Source organism: Terrapene carolina, unplaced genomic scaffold, assembly GCF_002925995.2.
Source record: "Terrapene carolina triunguis isolate 2854851 unplaced genomic scaffold, T_m_triunguis-2.0 Scaffold53, whole genome shotgun sequence".
Taxonomy (NCBI): domain Eukaryota; kingdom Metazoa; phylum Chordata; order Testudines; family Emydidae; genus Terrapene; species Terrapene triunguis.
In genome coordinates this window covers 2,904,581-2,919,273 of record NW_020664404.1, presented here as the reverse complement: position 1 = coordinate 2,919,273, position 14,693 = coordinate 2,904,581, and the positions used below count along the sequence as shown (strand labels likewise).

At 46.1% G+C, this 14,693-nt stretch overlaps 1 protein-coding gene across 2 annotated transcripts in view; it reads left to right on the top strand.

The window, feature by feature from the left end:
- Positions 1–1,609: 1,609 nt before the first annotated feature.
- TGFA (transforming growth factor alpha) overlaps positions 1,610–14,693 on the top strand; it is a 40,293-nt gene continuing 27,209 nt past the window's right edge. For both annotated transcript variants that reach the window (XM_024201248.3, XM_024201247.2), the window contains exons 1-2: positions 1,610–1,676; positions 14,169–14,222. In XM_024201248.3, the coding sequence (XP_024057016.1) occupies positions 1,637–1,676; positions 14,169–14,222 (94 nt within the window). In that variant the 5' untranslated portion in view covers positions 1,610–1,636. The remainder of the gene's footprint in view (positions 1,677–14,168; positions 14,223–14,693) is intronic.

Here is a 14,693-nt window from a genome sequence, read left to right as displayed (position 1 = left end):
GCTGCCACCCCATCTGACCCAGGTGGACTTTCAAGTTTTCAGAGCACTTTCTGTAAGAGAGATGCGGCGTTTGTCTCGAGGCAAAATTTCCACCCCACCTGTGCAATGGGTTATGTGGCGGCTGGTTGCCAGAAGTGGCTGCATGTCTGTATATTTGCCGTGAAGCACTGTGAGATCATTCAGGATGAAAGGCGCTGTGGAAATGGAAGATGTGCTAAAATGAAGAATACTTGGATCAAAGTGGGTCAGTTTTGAAACTATAATTCTACAAATTCCATTGGCAACGAGCACCAGGCAAAATGAATGCAGGATAGTTATTTCTGTGATGAGTTTGCTAATACAGGGATATAAAGGTTGATGTTATGTTCTTTGATGGATGTTTCAGGGAGGATGCATTGATCCCCTGACTCTTGGCTTAGGTCTCTATTTATATGTTAACGGTAAAAATCAATTTAAAATAATTGTTACAACACCTATTTTATTTGTACACATGGAAAGAGATCAGAGGGATTGGAAACCGCCTTAGGACCTGCAATTCGCCAACCCTTCTAATTCTCAAACCTTAGGATGCATCCACATCTGCCTGGCTGCGGGTGAAACCCCAAAACCCTCTTCCAAAGGAAGGTGAATGGCCTATGTGCCAGGGCCAGAGGGGTGGCAACACAACATTTTGTTGGTGGAGGCCAGACACTTTAACGCCAAACCTCTCAGGCTGACCGTCAATCAATCTGAAGTGTAGACAAGCCCTTAGACAGCCAAGTGATAAAGTGCCTTGGCCAGTCTAGATAGGTCCAGCTGTCAGGAGAGGGAGTAGATGAGAGGAGGCAGAACATTTCTGACCCTCTCCTGCCGCCTAGAGTTCACGGCAGGCTTCAGAGAGAGAGAGAGAGCGAGAGCTCTCGGGCTGATCAAACCACAGTTTTAAAGGCCCAATCCCAACTACCCACAGGGGCCGTGGGAGGCAGCTCCCAGCTGGTCCTATCTATGGTGTAATGGCCAGAGGAGCCGTGGGTGGCAGGAGGGGGAGCCACTGGGAAACCGATCATGGCTGCCCAATAAAAATCTCCATGTGCTGCGCCCGCACAGCTGCCGGCCCCGGAGTTGCTGAACTTTAGGGCTCGTGGGTTGGCGAAGGAGCCTCGCTCGCTATCATCCCGGCAGGGACCCGGCGTGCGCCTTAGCGCGCTGCGCCCCTGGGGCTCCGCAAGGCGGAGGCGCACGAAGCCCCTGTGCGCGCTGCTCTCTCCCCCTTCTCCAGCTGCTAGTGATGTGGGGCCGATCTCCCTTCCCTAGCTAGTGCATCTCCCTGCGCCCCACGCCTAGGCACTAATCTCTCCCCGCACCCACCCACTTCTCCTCCTCCTCCTCCTCCTCTCCCCCGGCGCCTGCCCCTTCCCGGGACTCCACGGAGCGTCCCCAGCAGCCGCGGGTCCCGGGCGCCCCCCGCTCGCCAGTCCCGCCGCGCCCCTCTCGGAGGGGGCAGGAGAGTGATGGTCGGCTCCGCTCAGGTCCAAGTGGTTGAAAGGTGAATCCGCCTCCATTTCCGCCCGGCGACGGAGCCCTGCCCACCACAGGGAGCAGAGGGAGCCGGCGCACCGCCACTCCGGGCGCAGCAGGGCTGGGGGACGCCTGCAAAATGGTCAGCTCCGCTGGGGAGACTGCAGTGGTCGCGCTGGGTAGGTCGAGCCCCTTGGCGCTGGGCGCCTCTGCCTGGCTTTGTTCTCTCACTTTCTCTCCTTTTCCTCACTTTCCCCCTCTTCCGTGCCTTCCCTTCTCCCTCGGTCACTTTATTTCCCGCTTTCCCTCTCCTGCATTCTCCACTTTGCCTCGCTCCTTCCCTTTCCCTCTGCTCCTTTCCCCCTCTTCCTTCCCCCCACCCCCGTTCCAGCCCTCCGTTCGCTCGCTTCTTTCCAAACTCCCTTTCTCAGGTGGCATGCTCCGGTCCATGCCTTCGCTCCTGCGTACAGCCAGAAACACACACGCTTGCTTTGGCTTCTTTCTCTGGTTCCCATGGAAAGAGAACTCTGACCCCAGCCTATTCAACTGCTGCTCCTTTAAGGGGTGGGAGTGGCGGGGGGATTAAATGAATCAAGGGGACTTGGGGGTTAATTATATAAGCAGGAGAACAAAATTAAAACCTTGCTCTCTGTGTGTGTGGTGATGGGGGGAGAATCCAAGCTTTTGGGGTGTTCTCATTTGTGGGGGGAGGGGGTTCTCCCCCCCTCCAAACCCCGGAATTGCTGAGAGATGGAATATGGTACTTGCTAATCACTCATCTAGAAGATCTAACTTTTTTTCAGCCAGCTACAATTTCCTTACCCCTCACCTGTGCCCATTCAGTGCCCCAAACCTTTATGTCCAGTTTGCAATGTGTCTCTCTCCTTGATGGCTTTTAAGAGGGTGTTCTCCCAATTGTTTTATGACAAGGCTGAATAAGGAGGCTGGAATGTCAGTCCAGTGTGTGTGAGATCCCTTGTGGGGTTTTTTTTTTCCCCCCTCTGGAGTTTGTGCTTGTCAACAAGCAGTTGGCTGAGAATTTAACAACGCAAATACCTTTAGGTATCTTTTGCTTGCCTATTTATTTCCTGTGTGGCTTTCCTCCGGCATGTTTGCTCTCCACTGGGTCTGGTTGGCACCAGATGATTAGCAATGTTTGTTTAAAATTTAAACTAGGTGTGTAACGAGCGCTGGGCAACTTAAAGCAAGATCATGACACAAAATTTAGTGTGTGTGTGTGTGTGTCAGCCACAAGAGGAGAGTTTTTGTTACATATTGAACATAATTGGTGTTGGTCCTGCTTTGAGCAGGGGATTGGACTAGATGATCTCTTGAAGTCTCTTCCAACCCTAATCTTCTAAGATTCTATGAACTGAAGCATGTTTCCCCTATTGCACTGGAAACATGTATGTTTATTTCCCTTGTAACTGAAAGAGCCCCTGTGAAAAGTGGAATATTAAGGTTCCAATCCTGTAAAGGGTTAACCCCATGAGTGTTTACACTGCACAAGGAGTTCCTAGAAATCCCCAAAGCCTGATCCTGCTCTTTGTTTGACTAGCGTCAATTTGGATTAACTCTGTTTAAATCAGTGGTGTTACACTGGTGTAAAAACTCTGAACAGAATTGAGCCCAATGGATGTTCTGGTCCCCACTGTAGTCAGTGGGAGCTCTGTGCATGGGTGGTTTCAACATTATACTCTTAAAGGGGGGAAGGGGTCAGATTTTAATAGCTAGATCTGTTCTTTGGCTGGGCCCAGGCTTACTGAGGGTGTGTGTTCACAGTGGTTTGCGTACAGAAGATGAAACACTGAGGAACAGTGGCAGGTTGGTCCCTACAGCTCAAAAACATTGCAAGGTAAAGCTTATCAAGTGGGTACGTCTCCTTAGCAGCAACTGCCTCCTGAGCAGAGTGGGTGCCTCAAATGTCTTCACAGCTCTTGCACCTGCCCCCCTCTGCTGCAGGTCTTTGTAGGCTGGGGGTAGAATACATGCCTAGAAATCCCCAAAGCCTGGAAACCAAGCTGTGGGCTGAGTGCATCTGTCTGCTTCTCCCCTGAGTGGGCCTGGAAGCTCTGTGACTCCCTGGCTGCTGCAGGGAAGGCATTGTCATGGAAATTGCGGATTTCACACAGGGAAGAACTTTTCAATGAGTTGCTGCAGTTTACTTCATTCTTTTTTTAGAAAAACTGTGCTTGTCAGGAGTTCAAATAACCTTCTTGCTCTGACAAGGAGAGAGGTATTACTTATTATTTGTATTACCCTAGCACTTCAGAGCCCTAGTCGTGAACCAGGAACCCCGCTATGCTAGGTGATGTACAAACATTGCCTCATTTACTTAGCTGTATTGGGTTTTTACATCCTCTTCCTTACACCAGTGTAAATTGTGAATAACTCGATTGAGGTCAGTGAGGAAAATCCAGTTCAGAAGTCTCTATGGACACTGTGTCAGATTTTGATATCCCTTTTTACAGTGGTGTAAATCTGGAATAATTCCAGCCCCTTTTGGTTTTATTTCTGAGTAACTGAGACTTGGTCTACAGGAGGGATTTTTTTTGTACCAGGGTAGCTGTACCTATGCAAAATCTTTGTGGTTGAAACCACATCAGTGCACTGAGTCTACGCTGGAAGTCTTCACCAGGGCATACAAGCCCTGAGTGCAGCTCTGTGGAGAGCTGCATCTGCACAGAATGTGCCTTTTGCTTTGATGATTTTAAAAAAAAGATAAGCCAAGTGTTGAAAGTGGGCCCTGATTTTCCTCTCACTTGAGCTGTTGTAGGTCAGGGGTAATGGAGTTACTCCTGACTTATACAGGGTTGAGAGAGAAGAATTAGGACTGCTGTTTTGAGCCTGAATTCCAGTTCTGGAGAGTACTAAACTTAAACTGAGATCAGTTAAAATTCTGGGCGCACGATGAGGCGATTTGATTCTTCAGAAGAATCAAGTATTGCCTTGATGGGCCAGCAGTTTGATCCAGGCTGCCAAATGATGTGTAGGTCGGGACTGCTTACTCAGAGGTGGTGATGACTGGCAGCTCCTGTTAACATCAGTAGGAGCTGCAGGTGCTCAGCCCTTCTGAAAATGCGTCCCTATGTAGCGGTCCACCTCTCTAAAGCTGTTCTCTGGGCTTTGCGTGCTTTTATAAGGTACATTGTGTAAGGATGGAAGTTCAGACCAGGCATCTGTGCAATTGATAGTTAGATCATGGTAGCTTTGTAGCAAGGAAAGCCATCTAATGAATAACTAACTTTCTTTAGAAGTGGAAGAGGAGGAAAGAGGATGATGGTCTTCGAACTCTGTTAGCAATGAAAATCTGATTGGTCTGAATTGCCTAGCCAGAGAAACTCTATTGCTTTTATTAAAAGGGACCGTGAACTCTTCTGGCTCAAATAGAAGAGCTTGATTCAGCCCAATGAGACTGTAAAACACACCCCATAATCATTGTCTGTCGAGCATGCCGTGTGTGGTGCTTCAGTCCACAGCTCTCTCTCTCATGTATTGTCTCTGCTTGTGGTGACCAGGAATTTCCTCTGCACCTGCTCTGAAAAGCTGGTGTCTCCTAAATGTGTTAGCGTTCATTTATCATTCATAATTACAGCTGCTGCAAATGGGGCTGTGTTCTCCAGAGCTTAAAAGTCAAAATAGAATGGAAGTTAAAAAGAAAATCAAAGTTAAGTAAGTTTACCTGCATCCCAATGCATGATTAGCAGAATTGCCCTTACAGTTCTGAAGGTTGTGTGTCAGAGCAACGGGTCTAGAGATCTCCCAGAGCAATGGAACTTCAGAGAGGTGCTGGCAATTAACTGCCTATCCCAGCAGCCACAGCCAAAGAGCAATCGGAGGGTTAATATTTTACCTATAGTCCCAATTGCAAAACAACATTCCATCCTCTGCCTGAGCTCAGTCTTGTGAGGTCCTGCTCAGCTTCCCGCAATTGGAAATAGGAAATGCAGGGTATTCAGCATCTTGCATGAGGGAGCCCAAGCTCTGGAAAGATGGACTGTTCCAAAGGGAACTTGAACTGTTTGTTTACCAGGGTATTATATGCAAAGTATTTGAGTTCTCTGGGGAACTTCAGGCAGGAGGAATGTAATTCTTCACATTACAGTCTGGCTATGATAGAGGCTTCCACACGCCTGCTCTTGTGAAAAGTGCTGCTGGTTCCTTTGGACACGAAAAGAGAGCCTTGTAATGCAAGTTTACGTGCCTCCGAGGGAGAGACTGAGAAACATCTTTGTGTGCGGAATAGAGCTTGGGTGCTACAATTAGAATTGTAGACTGATTCGTAGAATTCATTCTAGTCCAAATTCTATAAGCTAAGCAATCTCCAAAATGCTACTGTCTGCTATTTCTTATAGCACTGGGCTGTAGCCCATGAAATTTTATGCTCAAATAAATTTGTTAGTCTCTAAGGTGCCACAAGTACTCCTGCTCTTTTTATCAAAAAAATGTGTCCCTGTTCAAATAAACAAGAGTTGTAGTATTATATTGATGCTTTGTATAGTGCCGTATATTTTATTGTCCACCTCTTTATTGATGTACACGTAATGTAGCCATTGCAGCATGAGAGAAATCTTTCTTGAGTGGTAACAGCTAATTTAGACCCCATCATTTCGTATGTATCCTATTGTACTGTCACCAATACTGCTATTTAATGAAACTTGGTAACTAAAATTATGGCACCAACACACCACTGTACAAATGCCTGTAACTGGTTTCTTTTACTGTATACTGTTGTATACTAATCTATAATAACTGAACAATGCACTTTCAGATAAGTAATCTCTAGTTCCTTCGATTCAAGACACAACAGACACTTGGCTTCAGTCCCTTTCTGGGTTATTTGCTCAGCCACTCCTTGCTTGCAGGGATGGTCTTTGATGATGGATTGCTAAGTAGAACTGCCACTCAGACTCTTAATTCATAGCAAGGCAGATTTAATTTAATGAGGGGTTGTTGTCTGCTTATAATTAAAAGGACAGGATGTTAATATCGTGTTCCTTTACATGGGAACAGTAAACATGTTGGAATGACACAGTTTCTAAACTGTATCTGCATCTTCATCTTGAATTGGAGACACAAGGTCTGGTCCAATTTCCATTGAAGTCAGTTGAAATACTCCTGGGCCTGGAATTCCCAGAGGTATTTTGGCTCTTAACTCCCATTGAAATGTATGGAAGTTAGGAGCCCAAATACCTTTTGGGCATCTGGGCCCTGCTGATTTCAGAGGGATTTAGACTGGACTCCTAGGGCTTTGTGCTGATGTTCTGCTCAAGAGTGAATTTCACCCTGTGTCCCACTAAAGTTCATCTAGATGGGCTAAGGTTTTAATAACTGATCCTTAACAAGAGTCAGTGAAACATGAAGTAAGAATCGGAGAAAGATCTATCTTTCTTTGGTCTCCTGTTACTGGAGCTGCCTGGATACATAGATTTTTATTACTAATTTAGTATACTTCTAGAGCACCCTTTGCTCCAAACGATCCTAAAGCCCTTTACAAACTCCTTGCACACAGCAGCGTTGAAATGCAGCCACCTCTGGGGTGGAGTGCCACATTTGTCTGGCAATGTTGTGCAGTCCTGGGGAAAAAATGCGAAGGGTCCTTAAAAAATCCTTCATGCTGCACCAGGATTAATAGCCAGTTTCCCAGAGACCTTTGGTAGCAAATACAGGGCCAAATTCAGAACAGAACTGGAGCGGAGGGAATACAGTGGATCAAGACAACTTTCAAAAAGGTGTGGTCTGATGTTTGTTCTAGGAATTGGGGGTTCCATAGGGAAGACTGCATTGGGGAGATATTTCCAAGCCGGTCACTGCTTGCAAGATGATTTCGCTGGGACTGTTCTAAAGTGGACTGCATCACTGTTCCTAATTTTATATAGGGTTGTTCAAAGGCTAATATTTCCTGATTTCTCTTATGGCTTTTCCTTTTCTTAATAAATAAAAGGGTTTGGAGTCATCGGAGTCTCCCTCTGGGCTGCCACATAATGAACATGTGTGAATCTTCTCTCCAGAACTGTTATGCAAAGACCAATTCCCACACGCTGTGGTGGTTCCTGAAATAGGTTTGCTGGCGCAGAACCTGTGTGCAGCTCAGTGATGGCAGAGCCTGCTTGGGATTCAGCAGCTCTGCAAACCACAAGCTACTGAAGGGAGCCCTGACTCCGGGAAGCCGGCTCACTAAGCCAGGTGCAAAAGGTCAGCAGAAGGTTGGCTAGATTGGACCTGTGCTTGGTAATGCTAAGGCTGCGAGTGGGCTGACCCAAAGGGAACCAACCACCGGTGCAGGAATAACCCACTGTTCACCATGTTACGCACCCCCCGTCTGTGCTTGATGCACCGAGGAGATGGGTCTGTTACAGTTCTCAGCTGGTTCTGCTGCTAGCAGCTGTAACCGCCTCATATCCTCAATGGAACAGGCACAGAAGGGGACATATAATGCACTGACCAATAGATTACGAAGGTGATGCCCTTTCCTGCACCTGTGCTCAGAAAAGAACTGTTCCCACCCCTGCTCTGCTCCCACCATGTTTCTTCCTGTTCTCCTCCTCCCCTCTGCTGCTCAACTTCTCACAACCCCAGTCCCGCTCCTCTCCCTTCCTCTCTTAGCAACCACCACCTCTTTCCTGCCGGGACCTCTTTTCCCCCAGCCCTGGCCCTCTCCTGTATCCTCTCATCCCTTCTTCCCAAAGAGGCAATGCGCTTGTCTTAAATGATGGGGCCCAATTTTCAAAACCACCCGAGCCCCATTAAAAGTCAATGGGACGTAGACTTCTAAGCCACTTGTTTTCTTTGGAAACTCTTAGCTGATTGCTCTCCCTTGTGATAAGGAAGGTAGCTCAGGCCAGCAAGTGACTCTCTGCCCTTTATGCTGAAGGGAGGGAAGTACCTGATTTCCAAGTGGTGGTTGCATTTAATTCCCGGTGGTACTTTCAAGTGAACTTTGCTGTTTTAATAATCATTGCCCACGAGGGAGCTGAGCTCTACTCTAGAGGCAAGACCCTTTCTAATGAGCTAGGCCTCTGAGAGTATGTCTCTACATTAGAAGCACTACAGCAGTGCTGCCGCTTCCCTGCTGTATTACAGACCCTTCCTGCTACAGCCGCAGAAGGGGTTTTCCCGTTGCTGTAGGTAGTCCACCTCTCCAGGAGGCGGTAGCTAGGTCAACAGAATAATTCTTCCATTGACAGCACTGTCTACACTGGGGCTTAAGTTGGCCTAACTATGTCTCTCAGGTGCATTTTTCGCACCCCTGTGTGCAGTGTAGCTAGGTTGACCTAACTTTCTCGTGTAGGGCGGCCCTGAGTAACTTCTTTGGGCCTCAAGCTTAGTTTGGGTGTGCAGGGACCCCTGTAAATCATTCAGTAAATGATAGGTTGGGCTATTCATTTGCACTCACTTAAAATGGAAAACGTGATAAGTGGATGCAAATACGGAACCTCCTTTGCGCAGCCAATGACAGCTAAGTCTTAATGTGGGGTTCCTCCTAGACCTCTCAGAGGGTGAGTTCTGGGGAAGGTGGCCTACTCTAGTGCACATCTTGCTTAGTACGTATGTTCTGAGGGCCTCACCACATGGGCGATGGTCTCAGTATATCCCTAATGGCCATGTATCTGTTGCATCTACTTATTGCAGGTCATCAGTGAGGTTCTATCCCTTCAGGACCAGCAACACAGGTGACGTTATTCCTTTGGCTCAAGTTGCAGAGACTTGTAACTTTGAAGGTGTAGATCCTGGGTTCGATCCCCGCTAGCAACCAGTGGTGAGGGTTTCGCGTTGTAAAACTCAGTCTTTGTCTAGGGAGAGCTACAGATTTTCCAAGAACCTTAAGCGTGTTAGGTAACCAGATCCCATTTGAATTGAATATCCCATTAGGCTACTTTGAAAAGCCCGGCCTTGGTATTTTCAACTTTCTATCTAATGCCGATGTCCCATCTAGGTGACTCTGCATGGGAAAGTGTGATGATGCCACATAGATTGCATTACAGCTACCACAGTGCACGCACCTAAATTCACCACCTTAGCTGCTGTGTTGTCGGGTATGTTCGCCATAGTTTGCTCTAGGTAACCTAAAACCATATTTACTCAGCTGTCAGGCCTCGCTTGTGTGAATCACTGACCTCAAGCAATCACAGGGTGACTGAACCTCGGCAGTCTGTGGTTAATGAACGTAAGCTTTCGGATACTGAGAGGATAAAAACCTAACTTGTGGGAGGAAGTGGAAAAGTCCATCCTTTAATGAGAAACAGGAACCTGTGGCCCAAGGTAATGATGTCCCTGGCAGGTCCTGTTATTTGAAATCCTGGATGAGGTGTATTTACATCTCTGGTTACCAAGAGGGATTTGGTGTCAATATGGAGAACAAGAATGTCGAGAATTAGAATAGTGCTAAGCTTGTGCTGTCTGCCTTGGTATGTTTTCAGCACGGTGTTGCTCTAAAGCAGTGTGTTAGGGCCTGATCCAGCGAAGCACGCACTTAACTTTAAGCACTCATTGATTTCAGTGCGACTTGGGCATGTGCAACAAAAATAAGAGGTTTAGAAAACATGACCTATGAGGAAAAGCTGAAAGAATTGGCCAGTTTAGTCTGGAAAAGAAGACGGGGGTTGGGGAGAGGTGATAAGTCTTATAAAGAGGACTGTGATCAATTGTTCTCCATGTCCACTGGGGGTAGGGCAAGAAATAATTGTCTTAATTTGCAGCAAGAGAGAACTAGATCGGATATTAGGAAAAATGTTCTACCTATAAGGATAGATAAGCACTGGAATAGGTTACTTAGGGAAGTTGTAGAATTCCCATCATCAGAGGCTGTTAAGAACAGGTTAGACAAGTACCTGTCAGGGATGGCCTAGGTATAGTTGGTCCTTCCTCAGTGCAGGAGGTTGAACTAATTCACCTCTTGAGGTCTCTTCTAGCCCTACATTTCTCTGATTCAATGCATAAGTGCTGTCCTGGATTGGGATAACTTTTTCAATTGTGGCTTAATTCATTTCTTTGGCTTTGGGGGCTTATTTTCAGTGTTTGTATAAGGGGCAGCCATACATAAACTCTGTGTCCTTAATGTAACTTGAAAGTACATCACAAATAATGCAGAACAATACAATGTGGTAGAACCTGCCACCATCAAGCCAGACAAGTTAAAAGCTCAACTTTCCCTCTCTCTAACAATTCCCCACTTTTCCAAACCTGCTCAGTTTTCCAGCAGCCGGTGGAAAAGATGTGCTTTGTGACATGCTTTGAAAGTAATCCTGTTGGGGCTGTTTCAGACAAAGAGGCATATAGAATTCCAAAGCCACAGAGAATCTCCCTCCAGTAGCCCCCTCTTGACATTGAGTGGAATCAAGAGATGAGAAAATAAAAGCTCGTAAAAGGAAATATTTTTTTTCTGAACAGAGTAGACTGTGGAACTCATTGCCACAGGATGTTGTGGCGGGCAAGACTCTTGCTGAAGAGGGACTGGGCAATAATATGGATAACAAGAATGTCAAGAATTAGAATAGTGCTAAAAGATTTGGAAGGGATGTGAAACTTCATGCTTTGGGATTGAAACTAATCTTTAACTCCTAGTGATTAGGATGAGAGCACATCTTCCTGCTGTGGAATTTCTAGCACTTTCCTCTGCAGCAAGTGGTGCTGGCCACTCTCAGAAATGGGATATTGGTCTGGATGGATTATGAGCCCAATCTGATTTAGCAATCCCTATGTTCCTACAATCAAAGGGGGCTATAACCCCACCTAATTAAAGAGCTGGAGAGAGAAAGTGGGTGAGGTAATATCTTTTATTGGATCAACGTCTGTTGGTGAAAGACAAGCTTTCCAGCTACTCAGAGCTGCTCTTCAGTTACCAGCTCTACATAGCAGGAGAGCTTGTCTTTCTCCAACAGAAAGTGGACCAATAAGAGATTCCCTCTCCCACCTGGTCTCTCTAATATCCTGGGACCAACATGCAGATACATACAACAACGCTGCAAACTGTAATTAAAGAGCGGTCAGCGGCACAGTGTTTCAAGAGATCACTGGCTGTCTAACATCAAACTGTGTGTGTGTATTCAGCTGCCTTACAAAACTCCACAGAGAGAAGCATCTATTTGAACTAGGTGGGATGATCAATTTTTAACAGGTTCCAACACCTGATCTAGCTAATAATTTTTGCCTGTTTATATTTCTTCATGGGAGTTAAAGCCCAGCTGAGAGAACCTCTCTCTCTCTCTCTCTCCCTCAAGGAGCTCCTATCTGTATGCGAGCTTGAAGCTGAAGGACGTATAAAACGTTCTGCTCTTAAGTCTGTACCTGCTGGTGGCATATCTATCGATCACAGCTTGGCTTAGCCGGAGGGTGACTTGTGGAGGTGTTAGTCTATGAGCTAGTGTTCTCTCTTGCGCAACTCCATGAAAGTTGCGACGGGGTGAATTTGGCCCAATATGTCAAAACATAGGCACTTCCCCAAGACTAAAAGCAGAATCTATTGGGAAGCAAATCATGCAAAGGTGGTGCTGGAAAGGTTCCCAGCTGAGTTTGGATATGCTTGTTGTTAACACTCTGTGTGCTGTCACCAGGAAGTCCAGCAGGGTGCTCCATCTAGCTGAGTTTTGGGGAAATGCCAGCATTCCAAGGGCCATATCTTTAAACAAAGGTGTGTAACATCTAGGAGGCGGAGTGAGTTGTCCTTATCCTCATACAATTGTTCTTTGAATCTCTGCTTCTGTTTTTGTGGGTGCAACATAGCTCCAATCTCAACTCGGCAGTTGAATGTTCATAACTGGGCACCTGTTTGTGACATTCCCAGCTTATCTGACTTGTGTTTTTCATTGCAGACCTAGTACTCAGACCAATCTCACTAGGGGTTATGAGCTCTTTGAATGAGCAAGAGGCATTGAGTGGTTTCTGGTGAGAGTCTTGGTGGATTTGACCCCAAGCCAGCAGAACTAGCTGGCTTCAGATGAGTGTTGGTTGAGGTTTGGGGTTTGTTTTGACCCAAGATTCAGGAGGGAGGGGTTTAAATGCTTCATGAACCGAAACCAAGAAAAGGTTAGAGAATCCTGCAGGCTGGAAATGGTTGCGTTTCACATGGCTCTGCTTAATTAGGGCCCAAACAAGAACCGCCAATCTGAACCCCTCCACGTTTCAGGAAGGGGTATTTGCATCCGGATTTCTGGATTCCCAGTTTGCTGTCATGGCCTTGTTTTCAAGAGAGAATAAAAGTCCGTTCCAATGCTCTTTTTGGTTTTTAATTAAAAATCTCCCAGGGTGGGTTCTTGCAAGGAGACCCATCTCTTGATGATGGGAGATTCCCTGCTTAATCTTCTGCCAGATAAGCTGATCAGGTGAAATAGCCACCATTTCAGACTGAAGTCTCACAGCAAAAGCTCCAAAATCATGTAAGCCATCCAAACCGTACCCCTCTTCATCCTCTGGCCTGCGATACACAGGAAGTCAGACTCCATGATCTGGTGGTCCCTTCTGGCTTTAAACTTGATGGGTCTAACCAGCACTTTAGCCTGAACAAAACCTGGCTTCAACCTTTGTTTTTCCCCAGCTCAAGGACCCGTCTTATTAGAGCAATGAAACCTGGCTTTGCATTTCCACTGTGCCTGCAGTTCCGGAAAGTTGAATCTAAATTAATCCTAATTGTTTTCTGGATTTGCTATTAGTTCTGCTTCTGGTGGTCAATTTTCTCCTCCTAACTCTCCGCATGGAAAAAGAATGACCTTCAGAAATATATAGTGCGTTTAGCTTTCTCCCCCCTCACCCCCTTTAAATCCTCTTAAAACAAGGATTGTTTAGAATCCTTCCTTCACATTCAGACCCATATGGCTCTATAGGCTTCTTGTTCGGCTAGTGCTTACATTGTTACCACCACTTTGCTTTTCTGGTGCACATTTTATTCATTTTTATGAACAGTTGTTTACAACTGGTAACATAAGAGCTGGAACTCTACTTATCTCAACAGAATTGGGGAGTGTGGAATTTATGCGATAAACCGGGTTTCAAATAAAGGGCTATTTAATTTAGGTGGGGAATCTTTGGATAAGAGAGCTTATGGTACACACAGTTCTTTGCATTTGGATAGATTTGAGCCATGGGTTGGAACAGGGAGCTGGGAGTCAGGACTCGTGGGTCCTTTTCCCGGTTCTGCAACTGACTTGTCCCTCGGCCACAATGGGCACTGGATCAAACCCTAGACCTTAGGCAAGTTATTTAACCTCTCTGTGTGTCAGCTTCCTAATCTCTACCTGGGTATAACAATACCACGCGGGGTACTGAGATTTAATATTTCAATATGATTTGGGATCCTAGGATGAAAGTTTCCATGGATATTCCAAGTACTATTGCTGCTCCTACTACTGTATGTTGTGTTGGGAAAATACTTCCATCCACCGATACATGTATAGATCAGGTGTGTGTGTGTATATTGCATTCTATGTCTAAGGACATAAACTTGGATATCTTGGGTGTATGTGTGTGTATAGTTAGAGATGATCCTTTCTGGCCTTAAAATATATGGATATGTCCCAAAAGCTGTTGATTCCTTTTAAAACCTATAGGTCTCTTGCATCTTTGACTCTGCCCCTGCAGCTAGAAATAAGATCTTCTGTGTGTCTCTCTTGTAACTGTTTAAATCAATGTTTTGCTTGTTGTATTGTATGTGACCTGTATTTGAAATTTTCCCCTAGGTATTTTACTAGCTGTGTGCCATGCCTTGGAGAACACAACATCTGCCTTGAGTGGTAAGTTCACTGATCTAATATATTCACCTTAGACCTTGCATAGTAATTTCAACCATGTCTTCTGCAGCCAGAGCTCTGAATTAGCTCTCTCAGCCACCCCTTCTGGCTTTTCTAATCATACCCAGTGGTCCCCACAGATGTTCGCATCATGCCTGTACTCTGTTTCCTGGCCCTCTCCAGTAGTCCTCCAGCTCAGATGGCACCTTCCCCAGCCCAGATGTTTGGAAAATGCTCAGCCATGGGGTTGAGATCTGTACTTGAAAGTGCAAAAAAACAACAACCCAGAAACGTTTAGTGGTTATCTTACTGAGGGTAATGTTGGCCTCTTCCCCAGGGCCTAATTTGATTCTTGTTTAACACCCTACCTTCAATGTATTAATCTAGGCCGTGTTAATAAGTGGATAGATCACATGTGTGATTTGGCAGGGCTGGTTTAAGAGAACCGTGTGGAGGAGAGGTCATTTCTTTTCT